This window comes from Doryrhamphus excisus, linkage group LG1 (genome assembly GCF_037039965.1).
Source record: "Doryrhamphus excisus strain RoL-2023G ecotype Guam linkage group LG1, RoL_Dexc_Guam_v1.1, whole genome shotgun sequence".
Classification (NCBI taxonomy): domain Eukaryota; kingdom Metazoa; phylum Chordata; class Actinopteri; order Syngnathiformes; family Syngnathidae; genus Doryrhamphus; species Doryrhamphus excisus.
In genome coordinates, this window is record NC_136357.1 from 26,582,270 (window position 1) to 26,598,002 (window position 15,733).

Consider the following 15,733-nt stretch of genomic DNA (forward strand, 5'->3'; position numbering starts at 1 on the left):
ATTATGTACACGTGGTTGTGATATTGCTCGCTGCTGGATGGAATTCCTAATGTATGTCGCTTTTATGCCGCCGTTCAAGTTAATAAACCAGAGTACAAACGTTTTGTTCGGGCAACCGATGCTAGTAATACATGCTAGTAATGTCAATTCTATGAGGTTAAATAGTCCGTATGTCCGTATCCGTCATTTTGGTCTGTAAGCATGAGGCTCGCTGAAGAACTTTAACTATTTTATATGTCATGTTTTTTCTAATTTTCTAAATATTTTGATATTTCTTATATAATTTTTAAAATAATTTTTAATTACTTTTTTGTAATATGACTTTATTCCAATTATTTTACTTTATTATTTTGAATATAATTATTCAAATATAGTATTATAAAATAATATATATAATAGATAATAGAAGAATAATAATATTAATATAATATTAATATTATGAATAATAATATTCTCTTTTGCTGTTTTTAAATTTTTAAGTTTTATTTAATTTTAACTTCCATCCATCCATCGACAGGATAAGCGGCATGCTTATCATTAGGGTGGCGCGGGGTATGCTGGAGCCTATTCCATAATTATCCCTTTATTAATTATTATTTTTACTTTATCGTCCCTATATGTCTCTGCAAGGTAATGTCCGAAAAAAAAAAAAAATACAATTTAATTTGTTCTTTTGTTTCAACTTTCTTATGCTACTCAAATGTCTCAGTTTCCGCCATTCACAACACTAACACACTTGGTAAGCCGGAGAATAAGAAGATGTAGCAGGAGGGATCGAAATTTAAAAAAAATAAATTTTCAGGTCTTTTTAGAATGTTGTTTCTTAGGCTTGGCTTAAAACTCACTTTGCAGCTATTCAATCATGATTGAGTCTGGAACCAATTAACAACAACAAACAAGGCATTGATATAATGTAGGCTACTAACAAATTCAGTTGTGAAAATATGCACGCCTGCATTAAAAATAATTTTTTTACAAATAAAAACATGTATTCATAGCAGCAGTGTAATAGAACACAGCTTTATTTATTGAAACAGTCTCGACTGATAACATCAGCATACAAAGAGGTGATGGTGATAGTGAGCTTACAAAAGAAATTGTCATGTCTACAAGATGTGGGGAGGGGGATTGGGTATGGGGAGGGGGGGGCGAAGTGAAAAACAAGCACATGCCAGAGGAAAATCTGGGAATTATTTTTTGACAGTGGCAGGGTATTTTTTGCATTTATTTTGTACAAAAAATAAATTAATGAAATCTTTCAAGTTTACAGGAATATCTATTTTTTTATACTTGCTGAGAATCCTACGTGTTGCCGACTTCAGCGGTTTGTCTTCTGACATTTAGAGGATTTGGGCAGACGAAAAAAAAAAAAAAGCAGGCGCACTCGGGATTAAATCGGCCGGAAATTTTTTGGAAAAAAAAAAAAAAAAAAAAAGATGGATTGTGAGTGGAAAGATTACAAAAGTGAGCTGGAGGTGAACACATTCGAAAAAATCCTGAATGTTTTCAACGTGGAGCGGTGAGACCGTTGTTAGGATCGCATGGCCTGGGCGTTGCCCCTAGACAGCCCCCGAGGTCCCTGGGCGGCGCCTCGCTTGTAACCTTGTTGGTAGCCCTCCTGCAAAAACATTGTTTGGAATTTTTTTCAAATATTAAAACTAAAATAATTCTAAAAATTGTGACTTTTCTCTTTTTAGCGCGCGGCGTGCCCCTGGGGTCAATACTGGCACCCCTAATATTTCAAATATTAAAACTAAAATAATTCTGTAAATTTATTTCCATAATATTATACATTTCCCTCCCAAAACTATTTTTCCAAAATGCCAACTTTATTTGAAAACAAATATCAAATTTTCTTGAATATTTCAAACCTATGCTACTAAATATATTACTCAAAATATTTTTATTTTTTTTCCATGTAAACTTAAGTTTGTTTTTCCCCATTTCTGCTGTTGTATTTCTTCTTCTAATTTTTCCAAAAACTACAACATTGTTTTTGTTTCTAATAATATTACAACTTTCTTCTTGAATATTTCGGCATTACGGTACTAAAATGTTACTTTTTAAATTTAGTTTACAATTTTTTCTTTTAGTATTTTGACTTTATTCTTGTGAAATGAAGCAGATTTTTCCATTTTCGGCATTTTTTCCTTCATATATAAATTTTTTTGTCTCATCTTTATTCCCAACTTTTCCAAAAATCACAACTTTATTTATTTTTGTTTCTTATTTATATTTGAACTTTGCTACTAAAATGTCGTTGTTGTACCTAATATTATTATTATTATTGTTTATGCTTGTAAAATTGTGACTTTTCTCTTTTTAGCGTGCGGCGTACCCCTGGGGTCAATACTGGCACCCCTAATATTTCAAATATTAACAAAGAATTCTGTAAATTTTTTGTAATATTTATACTTTATTCCCATAATATTATACATTTCCCCCCCCAAAACTATTTGTATTTCTTCTAATTTTTCCAAAAACTACAACATTGTTTTTGTTTCTAATAATATTACAACTTTCTTCTTCAATATTTCGGCATTACGGTACTAAAATGTTACTTTTTAAATGTAGTTTACAACTTTTTCTCTTAATATTTTGACTTTATTCTTGTGAAATGAAGCAGATTTTTTCATTTTCGGCATTTTTTTCCTTCATATATTTTTTTTGTCTCATCTTTATTCCCAACTTTTCCAAAAATCACAACTTTATTTTGTTTATTTATATTTGAACTTTGCTACTAAAATGTCGTTGTTGTACCTCATATTATTATTATTATTGTTTAAGCTCGTAAAATTGTGTGGCATACCCCTGGGGTCAATACTGGCACCCCTAAAATAATCCATTCATAAACGAGGAATCCTACTCTGCTGGAATTCTGGAAAAATGACGCTTACCCTCTGGTAGTTGTTGTTCGTGTAGTCGCGGCCCCCCGCGCTGAATTGGCTTTGAGCGTAACCACCGCTGGGCGGGTTGGAAAAGGGGGGGCGGTACCCTTCATATCCCCCTGAGGACAAAAAGACAAAGAAACGACGACTTGCATCCTTGTTTGGTTTCCCTTTGGTTTGTTTTGTTCGGTACCTCGAAATCCATTGGAGGAACCCCGGTAACCGTTCATGGTTCCTCTGCCGTTCCTGGCTCCGCCCCTGGGCACCGACCTGCTGTTGTAGAAGGACTGGCCCGCCTGTCCGAAACCGGCACCGGGTGCGGAGTCGTCGTGGCCGGCCGGCGACGGCATGACCTGGGTTTGGGTCTGGAAGCCGGCGACAACTGCAGAGCCACGCACGAGATGACACATTTGAGGGCCTCGCGGTTCTGCTCGTCGGGCGGAGTTGAAGACGGAAACGGAAGCGCCTTCGCTCTCACCTGACTGTAACGTCTCCTGCGGGATGTCGGGCTGGTCCACCGGATTATCCGACGGGCCGCTGAAACCCTGAGCAAAGCTGGCAGAGAACTGGCTGGGCTTCAGCGGGTCCGTGTGGCCCGTGGGGCCCGGGGGGGGCGCGGACGTGTTCATGTTGAAGACCTAGCATGCAAGGGAGAAAAATAGCATCCACATGAGAAGCTGCCGGGTCCCAAATGTCCCACTGGTAAAAAAGTCTATGAAGACGGTGTTAGGAAAGAAAAGGTAGCAAGATGGCATGCATGAATGTTCTGTTCTGGACCGAACCGAACTGGACTACAAAGCATTACCGCTTGCACTGACTGGAAGGGTGCAGCGTTGACATTGATGCCCCCGGCGCGGGTGGCTTTGGAGGCGGGTGGGAAGGCGGAGGAGAGGGGGCAAGAGGAGGCAGAGGGCGGCTCAGAGGACAGAGACATTGTAGCCTGCAGAGTTAGGGGAGGAAAAGGAAATCGCCGTGGCGGAGAGAACAAATCCCACGTTAGACACGACCTGCAACGCACCAATACAGCCGCCCCTCGTTTAGCACGGATCACTGGTTCCAGACCGGGAAGCGCTAAGTGAATTTCCGCCAAGTAGGATCCAATAATGGGAATAATGGCGTCGGCCGAATGCCACCAACATGCTACACTATGTTTGAATGCTAATGTTTTGTTGTTGGTATTTTGGATGCTAACCGAAAAACACACTGGGGCGCACGTTAGCCGAGGTACTGCTGCGTCATGAAGTAGCATTAGCTATGATAACTTGTCAACCCAATAACAGTCCGACTGAGAGGAGAAAGCATAGAAAATGGCTGCAATGCTGCTTCAGAGCCCAAAGCAATTACAAAAAAAAAAGGGAAGCTGACGTCACTGCAGCGCACCAAATGAATGCGTTTCTCAGACATGCCTTATGGGAAAATTTTCAAACGTTGACTTACTTTTTTTTTTTAATTTTAAAGTCATATTGGGACATGTTTGTACATAGAATATTGAGCATTAAGTTGCTGTGTGATGAATTTAGTGCCGTTAGTCAAGTGCTCTTTGAAAGATGACACATATGTTCTTGTATTGAGATACATGCCGACCTCCACTGACTTCCAAGGGGGTTGCCAAGCTTGTTGAGCATTAAGTTGCTGTGTGATGAATTTAGTGGCGTTGGTCAAGTGTTCTTTGAAAGATTAAGTTGCTGTGTGATGAATTTAGTTCCGTTGGTCAAGTGCTCTTTGAAAGATGACATATGTTCTTGTACTGGTATACATGCCGACCTCCACTGACTTCCAAGGGGTTGCCAAGCATGTTGAGTATTAAGTTGCTGTGTGATGAATTTAGTTGCGTTGGTCAAGTGCTCTTTGAAAGATGACACATATGTTCTTGGACTGGTATACATGCTGACCTCCACTGACTTCCAAGGGGGTTGCCAAGCTTGGTCAGCATTAAGTTGCTGTGTGATGAATTTAGTGATGTTAGTCAAGTGTTCTTTGAAAGATTACACATATGTTCTTGTACTGGTATACATGCCGACCTCCACTGACTTCCAAGGGGGTTGCCAAGCTTGTTGAGCATTAAGTTGCTGTGTGCTGAATTTAGTTGCTTTAGTCAAGTGTTCTTTGAAAGATGACATATGTTCTTGTACTGGTATACATGCCAACCTCCACTGACTTCCAAGGGGCTTGCCAAGCTTGTTGAGCATTAAGTTGCTGTGTGATGAATTTAGTTTCGTTAGTCAAGTATTCTTTGAAAAATGATATATGTTCTTGTACTGGTATACATGCCGACCTCCACTGACTCCCAAGGGGTTGCCAAGCTTGTTGAGCATTAAGTTGCTGTGTGATGAATTTAGTGCAGTTGGCCAAGGTTTCTTTGAAAGATGTACGAAAATATTCCAATTATTAAAAGCCTACTTCGTTGAAATTCACTTCTTGCAGTGAGGCCTGGAACCAATGAAACGAGATAAACAAGGGGCAGCTGGATTTGGAGCAGCTGGAACTGAATTTGTCTTGTGGATGAAAACAGTATCTACTTAGCACCTCTTTACAGACTCGAAGCGGCATTAAGACTACGCTTCGACGTACATCCGCTAGCATCACATGAGCCGTTATGATCATATTCTGCTCTTTTGTGTGGGCGTCTTACTTGTGTGGGTTCTTTCAGTCCCGTGACTGCACCGACTTGAGGAAGCCTGGACTCCGAAAGAGCTGTCAAGTCAGGAGGACAGAGGGGGAAGTGAGTGAAATGAACGGACAAACCACAGTGGGTCCCGTCACGGCATTTGGATGCTCTCGTGCATTCTGGTGCACGGGATTAAAAAGGACAACCAAAGTGGATTTCCAATAATTCATTTTTTAAAAAAAGAGACTCGCTGAAGAACTTTAACTATTTTATACGTCATGTTTTTTCTAATTTTCTAAAATTTTGAAATTTCTGATATAATTTTTTAAAATATTTTTTATATAATTTTTTAGATTTTTTTTATAATATTATGACTTTATTCCAATTATTTTACTTTATTCTCTTTTGAATATAATTATTCAAATATATATAATATAATAATAATATTAATAATATGCTCTTTTGCTCTTTTCTCTCAAAAATCTGTTGTTTTTTAATTTTTAAGTTTTATTTAATTTTAACATCTACACGATAAGCGGCATGCTTATCATTAGGGTGGCGGGGGTATGCTGGAGCTTATCCCATAATTATCCCTTTATTCATTATTATTTTGACTTTATCGTCCTTATATGTCTCTGCAAGGTAATCTTCAAAAAAATTCCAATAATTCATTTAAAAAAAAAAGACTCGCTGAAGAACTTTAACTATTTTATACGTCATGTTTTTTCTAATTTTCTAAAATTTCTGATATAATTTTTTTAAAATATTTTTAATATATTCTTTTATATTTTTTTATAATATTATGACTTTATTCAAATTATTTTACTTTATTCTCTTTTGAATATAATTATTCAAATATAATATATATAATAGAATAATAATATAAGAGAATAATAATAATATATTAATAATAATAATAATAATATTAATAATATTCTCTTTTGCTCCTTCCTCTCAAAAAATTTGTTGTTTTTCAATTTTTAAGTTTTATTTAATTTTAACATCTACAGGATAAGCGGCATGCTTATCATTAGGGTGGCAGGGGTATGCTGGAGCCTATCCCATAATTATCCCTTTATTCATTATTATTTTGACTTCATCGTCCCTATATGTCTCTGCAAGGTAATCATCAAAAAATTACAAATTAATTTGTTCTTTTGTTTCAACTTTCTTATGCTACTGAAATGGTTTTTCTCTCATCTTGCGTTATTTATATGAAATTATGCTTCTTTTTTTCCCTCAGATTATTAGGACTTTAGTCTTATAAAATTGTTGTTGATTATTCTTTACGTCCCTTGTTATGAAATATTTACAGAATGTGTGAGCAGCACACGGCCCCTGTGCCACACTTTGGAAAACCTGTGATTTAGGTAGACTTAACGTTAGTCTAGGAAGGAAACTGCTTTGTAACCCAAAGATCACCTGTATTGGCAAAGAAATCAATACATTGATGTTTTTAACGCCGCCTCGTGTAGGTTGGCGAAACAGGAAGTGATGCACAACAAATCGATATTTGTTGTGATCCGAGCAAAGCAGTGCCTCCTCCTACGCAGTTTGGATCGGCCGAAGCAGTGAAGATGAAAATAGCTGAGAGCTACTTGTGAGTTTTCTTTATTATTATTATTATTATTCTTTTCTTTATTATTTGCTTATTTCAAAGCAAACCAAGTGAATATGATATGCTTTTTTTTTTACCAGAACATGAACAATAAATGGGATCGACAACTCGCATTTTCTATTTAAACATCAACAAAAGTGTAAAGCATTACAATTAGGCTTCACAGCCGCCTAAAATGTGGTTCTCGGTGCAGGAAAGTGTACTCACACGAAGCGCAGGCCATCTGTAGGTCTACGGTCTGGACAGGCTTCATGGGCTGGGCGGACACAATAGCCGGGTCGAGGGCCTGGCCGTCAAACTCCAACATCGAGTCCTGGGAAATCAACAATAGCAATGTAAAAATAAAAGTTGTTCTTTCTTTCGAGACGTACAGCAAGAAATGCATGGCTGTAAAGGAACACATTTTTATTTTGTTTCCCTTAAGAGTTTTTTATAAATGTTTATATTTATAATTTAATTTATAATTTATTCTCCTAAAATTGTAACATTTTCCCCTCAATATTTTAACTTTATCCTTCAAATTTCTAATAACTTTATTCTATTTTTTTCCATTTCTGCTGCTCTTTTTTTCCTCATGATACTATGGCTAAAGAAACCTTTTTTTTTTAAATTTTAACATTATGCTAGTAAAATTACATTGCCTTTCCTGGTAATATAATATCTCTTGAGATGACTTTTTCCCTTCTTAATATTTTGACTTAATTCATTTTTTTCCTGTTAAGTTATATTTAACAAGGCGCACTTTGGACTAAGGATCGACCGATACATTGTCCGGCCGATATTTTCGTTTTTTTTCTTGTATCGTTGTCAGTCGATAGGCGCGTGGGTTCGCCAATGTATTTTTTCACCGCATGATTTGCAGTCAGGCATCCGCCGGGGCAGCTTTGTGTTGCCCCGGCGCGTCACGCTTCGGAGGAGCAGTCGTCACATCGACGCTAGATAAAACTTAGGACATGGTTGAATATTTATTCCTTTTAAAGTTGATAATGCCATTTAAATGTGTGTTTAAGAAAGCTGAATCCTACTGTGTTCAGTGTTTACATTTCAATCAATATGTCTTTAAACATGAGACCTCATTTTTTCATGTAAATCGAGGGATCAAAAGCAGTATCGGACACAAATATTGGCCCAAGCAAAATCGGCCATTGGCTGAGGGTGATGGAAAAAAATCGGTATTGGCCCCCCAAAAAAACATATCGGTCAATCCCTACTTTACACATCCACATGTAGCAACTGTACATGTGTCATTTGTTTTGGGCTTCTTGTGCGGACACTGCAACACCTCGACGCCGAACGCGGTTCCCTCTCACCTGCATGAAGTTATAAGTCCCTTGCATCTGGGCCATGAGATCTTGCACCACCTGCTTCCTGACTACCGGGTCGGTAGGCGGCGAGGGATTGACATGGTTCACGGCGGCAATCGGTTCCGGAGCCAGCTGGGCGGGGGGGGCCTGGAGCTGGAGGGAATTGACCATCTTGGAAAAAGATGTAAGAGTAACGATCAGCCACCCCCCATGACAGAGAGAAGAAACGGGATGCTGCACCGCGGCACCGCCATGTACCTGTACGTCCACTGACCACTCCTCCGCCTGCTCAGCGTCTGTACTGCTGTAGGTGCTCTCCGGGATGAACTGCCTGTTGACAAACTACGAAGATGGAGAAAGGACAGATCAGTGATCGAAAACCGCATTTGAGTTGGTATATTCCTGAAAAATATGCATTTTGAGTTGGTATATTCCTGATGCAGTGCAGTTGGCCATCTAGTCTCACCTCCGTGGTTTCCACTTTCACCGCCTCGGGATGATTTTCAGTAACTGTTCCTTCTAAGAAAAAGAAGAGACGATGCAGTTCAGCTTACACGCGTACTCCGGAGCACCGACATATCGTAACGCAAGTCAAATCTACCAGGTTCGGATGGTTGCTCCTCCACGTTACAGTCAGCCGCCGCTGCCGCCGCCGCCGCCGCCGCCATTTGCTTTTCCTGCTCCTCCCCTTCCTCCTCCTCACACGTTCCATTGTGACCGCTGGGCGCTCGGTCAAAGTAGCCGCTTTGTAGCAACTTGTCCAGAGTGTTCTTCAGCGACTTGTCTGTCATTTTATTTTGAAAAATGACATTACAATTGTGTTGGTACATTTGTCTTGACAGCTTATAGCATTTTTTTTTTAGCCACTGCAGCACAATGACGTCCATCATGAGGTGCAACAGTGACGTCTATCAAACAATAATGACACAGTAGAGGCACAAATGGCACAAAAGCGCTAGTTTGATGTGCGGGCGGAGCCTTTGTCCCGACTGTCAACGCTTTAAGCGAGGCGTTTAATCAGCGAGGTAAATATATAAAACGAAACGGCGCAAAATGGCGGCGCGCTGGCAGACGGTGTCGCTCGCTACGTTGCAAAAGTAACAGTTGAAAGCCAACATGTTAGAAATATTTGAGCGTCGGTACAAATATCACAAACAGCAATTCTATACAGCAGAACTGAAAGAATACACGTTTTTATTCTCATAAAATGTTTATTTTTATTTTATTTAATTTTAACTTCCATCCATCCATCTATAGGATAAGCGGCATGCTTATTATTAGAGTGGCTGGGGTATGCTGGAGCCTATCCCAGCTGACTCGGGGCAAGGAGCCGGGGGACACTAATAATTATCCCTTTATTTATATCCATATTTTTTTACTTTATCTCTGCAAGATAATTTTCCAAAAAATACAATTTAATTTGTTCTTTTGTTTCAACTTGCTTATGCTACTCAAATGTTTTTTCTCTCATTTTACATTATTTTCATGAAATTATGCCTCTTTTTTTGCCCTCAGAATATAAGGACTTTAGTCTTGTAAAATTATTGTTCATTATTCTTTACGTCCCTTGTTATGAAATATTTATAGAATGTGTGAGCAGCACACGGCCCCCGTGCCACACTTTGGAAAACCTGTGAAATGATGCCGCTCTTTTTTTCCAGCAGCATTACGGTTTACCGCGCCACTACAGAAATGTGGTGCGGTTCAGGTCATGTGACCTATGACCCCTACATTAGTTTAACAATAAACTACAAAACCTTTACTTTCCTCAACAGAGACAGGCTCTACACAGGTGGACTTGAGGACCATCTAGTGGTTCAAAAGTGAATTACACATCTCAATAGTAATAATTGGTGGTCTCAAAAAATGTTTATGGGTATTATGACCATCATATATTTATTTAGTCTATTTTATTGTATACTGTTTTTATGTACTGTTTTATGTCTATTTTTATTGTACATTGTTTTATTGTTTTATTGTATTTTTTATGTGTATTTTAACCCTGTGTTTTGCCTTTTGTGAAGCACTTTGTGACTTTTGTCTGAGAAAGGTGCTATATAAATAAAACTTACTTACTTACTTACTTACTTATGATGATGACAGGAAATTGTAGCCCAATTATCAAACAGCTATTTTTTTTTTTATTTTATCATGACAGGCCTAGGTATGACATACGACATATATATCAGCAATATTTACTTAGCATGGCGTCCGTCCTGCCCCACGCCGCACACATGGACAGTGAGTAGCAATGAAAACATGAACTTACATGAAGTTCCTGCCACGGCCTTGTCTCTGCCCTCCAGCAGTTCCCACAGGTGCAGTGAGGCCTCTTCGTATTGTTCAGTCAACCTGCAAGTCGGGAAGCCGTTAGCTTACGACATTGATGCTCGACACGGGCCGCTAGCGAGCCTCCGTACAGCAATGGAGGAGACCTGGGTGTCCAAACCGCTACCAGCGAGAGCCACGTTGGGAATAGTGAAAGGAAACAAGGAATACTTTGATATTTACAAAGGCTATAATAATATATTATATAATATTATTATAATATATTTATAGAACAGGGTTCAATTCCACCCTCAGCCATCTCTGTTTTCTCCCCGTGCATGCGTGGGTTTTCTCCGGGTACTCCGGTTTCCTCCCACATTCCAAAAACATGCTAGGTTAATTAGCGACTCCAAATTGTCCATAGGTATGAATGTGAGTGTGAATGGTTGTTTGTCTATATGTGCCCTGTGATTGGTTGGCGATCAGTGCGGGGTGTACCCCGCCTCTCGCCCGAAGACAGCTAGCATAGGCTCCAGCACCCCCTCGAGGAAAAGCGGTAGAAAATGAATGAATAATATATATATTATATAATCATATTTTGTGTGCGCTGTGATTGACTGGCAACCAGTCCAGGGTGTACCCCGCCTCACGCCCAAAGACAGCTGGGATAGGCTCCAGCACCCCCCGCGACCCTTGTGAGGAAAAAGCGGTAGAAAATGAATGAATGAATAATAATAATATTTTGACTTCATTTTTTTTTAACATAGGACGTTTTCGGCAACCATCCATCTTCTTCCACTTATCCGGGTCCGGATACAAGGGGCGGCAGTCTCAGTTGGGAAGCCCAGACTTCCCGGCCCCTGGCCACCTATTCCAGTTTGACCGCAAAGCTGGTCCAGTGTTCGGCGACCGGGACAAAAACCACATTGTAACGGTCATAGCCTTCTCTCCGGCACCGTGGCCGCAAATGGCCCCTGGACCGCACTTTGGACATTCCCTGCAGTACAAACATCTCACACCAACACAAACACACCGTACCTTAAGTCGCAGTTGCGATCTGGTCCAACTATTTTGTAGAACTCATCGAGGGATGCGAGTTCGGCGTCCGTGAGCAGGGGGGCGCCGGAGGCATCGGGGCGTTTGAGGTCCTGCCGGACATTTTCATCTCCCAACTGGTCCAGTAAGAACTGCAGCTCCAGAACCGTTTTGAGCCGGAGTTGCTCCATCTCCTCCCGTTGCAGCTGTTCCCGTCTGGCCGTTTTCTTCACCGTCTTCTGGATCTAAACGAACATGCTTGTGGGTGTCAAATGGATCGTACTGCGCTGAATCCCGCTCGACTCCAGAGCCGAACCTAAAGCGTACAACCTGGCGGGCGGACATTGAACGCACAGCAGTTTCGGACTCACCTCCTGGCCCAGAGTCAGGAAGATCTTCTGCAACTCTCGAGCAAAGTCGATGTTGTTGAGGATCTCCTGGTACTTTGACAAGGCCTCCTTCAAGGACATCAGGGAAAAGACATTACCGACTTCTGATTGAATGGGTCATATAAATGGTCACATTTTGAACATGCTACGGCAGACCTCATGTACATACCAGCTGATCCTGGTTCAGTCTTTCTCCTTTATCCTTCTTTGCTTGATAGTCATCCAACTTGGACTGGGAGGAAATAAGACATAAATGGGGTACAACGTGAAATTAATTAACACCTTTTAATCATGCAAAATGAGTAATATTCATACAGATATACACACTACACGTGGATCCCAGCACATTTGTGATTTCTGATCATTCAACCTAAGACAGTAATCATTTACGTTAATTTTTAATAATTATCTTGCATTGAGATTTTTGTTGATTTCTAGATTTCATCAAGCAGGCTAAAGTCAGGGGTGACCAAAGTGCGGTCCGTCTCTTTATTTTTTATTGTCCTGCAACACATTTTAATAATATAACAAGAAAACTAAAAAAAAACAGCATTAAAAATTTTAAATTCAGCACTAGTATTACAAGAATAAAGTCAAAATATTAAGAGGAAAATAGTTTTTTCTAAAAAAAATTTTTTTCTAAAAAGAGAGATTGTTGACTGACAAAAATCTCCTCGCGCACCCAAATAACAATTTCAAGTGGACGTGTGGTCTTTAAAGATGTATTGTTGTTTTATCTTTATTCGTGCACAGTGTGGGGGGGGGGTACATTACCTTTTTTTTCTCCATGTTGCGAACTTTCTTGTCAATCACGCCAAGAACCTGCTTCATGGTCTCCGACTGACTTCCGTTTCCAAGCTCTGGAATGGCAGACTGGACAGCATTGTTGCCAACCATTGCTGAAGGCATCTACAGTGAGAGTTGGTGGCGAGTTAGTCAAAATATGGACATTAAAAACACATGCAACAGAAAAATACTGCTTTACTACAGTGCTTGAATGGAAGCTAGCAGGGGCTAGCTTGTGTGAGCAACTTGGGATCGATTAGAATATTTTCACCATGTTGTTTTTTTTTCTGGCTTTAACGTAAGGAGGTCCTCATCACGACGTGCAGGTCTTGAGTGGAAAAAATATGATAAGCACATTTATTTTTGAACAAAGCTCGCCGCAAATACACATTCTCCACACAATTCCGTGACCATCCCGTAGCAACAAAGAAACTGTACGACTGCCAAAAGCGTTTACTCTGTTCATGCCATAACTCTATGGAAATAATGCACCAAAGTGCTGGCAGCAATGCCCAGAGTGAACCCTCTTAAGGAAGTGAGAGACAAGGAAAAACATGAATGCACACGGCAATGTAATATTTTCATTTACTGTGATGAATTTATTTGTTATCACACCAGATCTAGTGCACACGATACTTTTTTTGCATAAACGAGAACATTTTAATCTCGCGAGATCTTGTGACACCCCATCATCGACAGATGTAACGCACAAAAAAAACCCACCAAAAAACATCGAGCTTCTATCCACCGTGTAGGCGTCCTCCTTTGTGGATAATTGTTTTTTGGGGCTGGTTGTACTGGTTTAAAAACAACAAATGGCCGACTTTGAACTACTTAGTACACGAGGATTAGTACAAAAAGCGACCAGTGTAGCATTTCAAGCTCACTGCTAAAAAAGTGAAAACAGCTAGCGTGTTTTAACAGGGCGAAATGTTACGTAACGTTTAGCTAATTGAACACCGTGTTTATTCACTCGGCGTAAAAACCGACGCAGCCTGCTATAGTTAAATATAAAATATTTGCATATCGCGTAATAAGCAGTCAATGCTGCTCCATTCCCATTGTTAGCATCTAAGCTAGCCCCTTAATTAACGCTCTACGCCCATTTTTTTCCCGAGTTGACCGTATGTAATTCACGCCACATATGTGTATAACGTATACTTTAGTTTGTAAACGACATAGTTTGATGGCTACAAGTGCGGGAAAAAAAAACAAAAAGACAACGAATGGACGCTGCGACAGCTCGTTTTGTGCTACCGTCTCAACTGAACACGACAATAGGGGATTTTGTACTTACTGTCTTTCCGTGATTGTAAGACATAAACGACTAACCTTTATACTCTTTGTCTTCAAAGAGATTTCCGTCGACGGGATTAACGGCAGTTGCGTCGGTAAAATGTGAAGGCTTTCACTTTCTGTGGTATTTTTTTTCCAGAAAGATGCTCAGGCTACACACAAACCGGCGGAGGGGCGACTGCTGAGCTAGGAAAGGCTACAAGGACCCCTCTTTTTGGCGGCTTCAACATTGCCTGATAGGAATCATTTGCAATCGTACCAAAAGTCAAGACTAATTCTGTTAATTAATTTAATTATATATACATACATAAAAATATTATTTTAAATAAATATTTTAACTGTGTGTGACATTTTTTTTCTGAAAGATGCTCAGGCGTACACACAAATCGGCTGAGGACCTTCCGGTGAGCTAAGAGAAGCTACAAGGACCCCTCTTTAGTGGCCTCAACGTTTCCTGTTGAAAATCATTTGCAACCGTATCAAATACGAAACTGGTATTTCGACTAATTCATTTTAATTCATATGTTTTTAAAATTCGGATTTAAAATAAAAACTTGAACTCAAAACTGATTCGTGTCCATCGTTACATCAACGGAACATCGGAGGTGTCCAAAATCCGGGCAGGGGGGATTTGTGAGCTTCAGCATAGTCTAAAAATCTAATAAAACAATAAAGTCTAAAACAACAACAGCAGAAATGAGGTAAAGGGCTCGTACAGTGAAAAAAAACATTTATAAAAAAACATTTATAACGTTTTATCCAAAATGTAAAATATCAAAATGGCTTCCGGATCCTTTGATATTTTTTTTCCATTATAGTCAATGGAATGAATTTAGACACCCCTGCGCTACATTAGAGTTCCACTAAAAAACATTTGTTTGGTATTGTTAAAATGCTATTTCACAACAAAATAAATGTAATTATACTGAACACATTTAAACAAATACAATATTAATTCGTCTACAGGAGTCTTTGTTAGGAACGGAAATACGGGACGTAATAGCACAGAGTCACCAGCAGATGGCGGAGCTGTCTAATGTACGAAAATGACGTCAACGCGCATGCCCAGCATCTTGCCACAGTGACAATTTTTTTTTTATTTGACCATAACTCAGCAGCCACTCATGATCCAAATTTTAAGACAAAAATTGCTAGAATGTACATTTTGAACAGTTGGGATTCTAAGGAGTTTCAAAATAAGAAAATAAAAAATGTGAGTTTAAAAAAACGACTAAACAATCATGTTTGTTTTACATGAAAATACATTTTTGTACACATATAACACCATAAATTTAAGAGTTGCCAATGAACCTAACATGCATGTTTTGGGAATGTAAAATAGCAGTCATACCAAAATGTCGTGTTGCTGCTGGATGTTTATCAAATCCGACTGATTTCAATTCCAAACCAGGAAGTTTTTAACACAAAAATGGACAAAACAAATACAAAGAACGAGAGGCAGATGGACGCCCACCTCTATAAAGTACGATATAAATGCATTTTTTACCAAAATGTCGTGTTGCTGCTGGATGTTTACAGTA

The 15,733-nt window shown here is 39.4% G+C and overlaps 1 protein-coding gene across 2 annotated transcripts; it reads right to left on the minus strand.

The window, feature by feature from the left end:
• Positions 1-1,416: 1,416 nt before the first annotated feature.
• LOC131132136 (caprin-1-like) lies at positions 1,417-14,422 on the minus strand. Of its 2 annotated transcripts, XM_058077470.2 has the most exons (17): positions 14,229-14,422; positions 12,885-13,019; positions 12,280-12,342; positions 12,093-12,179; positions 11,725-11,966; positions 10,688-10,770; positions 9,020-9,202; positions 8,885-8,937; positions 8,677-8,760; positions 8,425-8,589; positions 7,322-7,427; positions 5,521-5,582; positions 3,694-3,828; positions 3,367-3,526; positions 3,082-3,270; positions 2,898-3,007; positions 1,417-1,618 (listed from the first exon to the last, which is right to left on the minus strand). In XM_058077470.2, the coding sequence occupies exons 2-17, from the start codon at positions 13,017-13,019 to the stop codon at positions 1,532-1,534; spliced, it is 1,944 nt and encodes a 647-aa protein (XP_057933453.2). In that variant the 5' UTR covers positions 14,229-14,422; the 3' UTR covers positions 1,417-1,531. The 2 variants fall into 2 exon arrangements, with proteins under 2 accessions (XP_057933453.2, XP_057933455.2); XM_058077472.2 differs by lacking the exon at positions 3,694-3,828 and having other exon boundaries at positions 14,229-14,420.
• Positions 14,423-15,733: the final 1,311 nt, after the last annotated feature.

Coding starts and splice junctions, on each gene's coding strand:
- LOC131132136 (XM_058077470.2), bottom strand. CDS start 13,019: ATGCCTTCAGCAATGGTTGGCAACAATGCTGTCCAGTCTGCCATTCCA. Junction 8,590..8,676: donor AGTGGTCAGTGGACGTACAG/GTACATGGCGGT, acceptor TCTTTTTCCAAG/ATGGTCAATTCCCTCCAGCT. Junction 5,583..7,321: donor ACAGATGGCCTGCGCTTCGT/GTGAGTACACTT, acceptor CTGACTTGACAG/CTCTTTCGGAGTCCAGGCTT.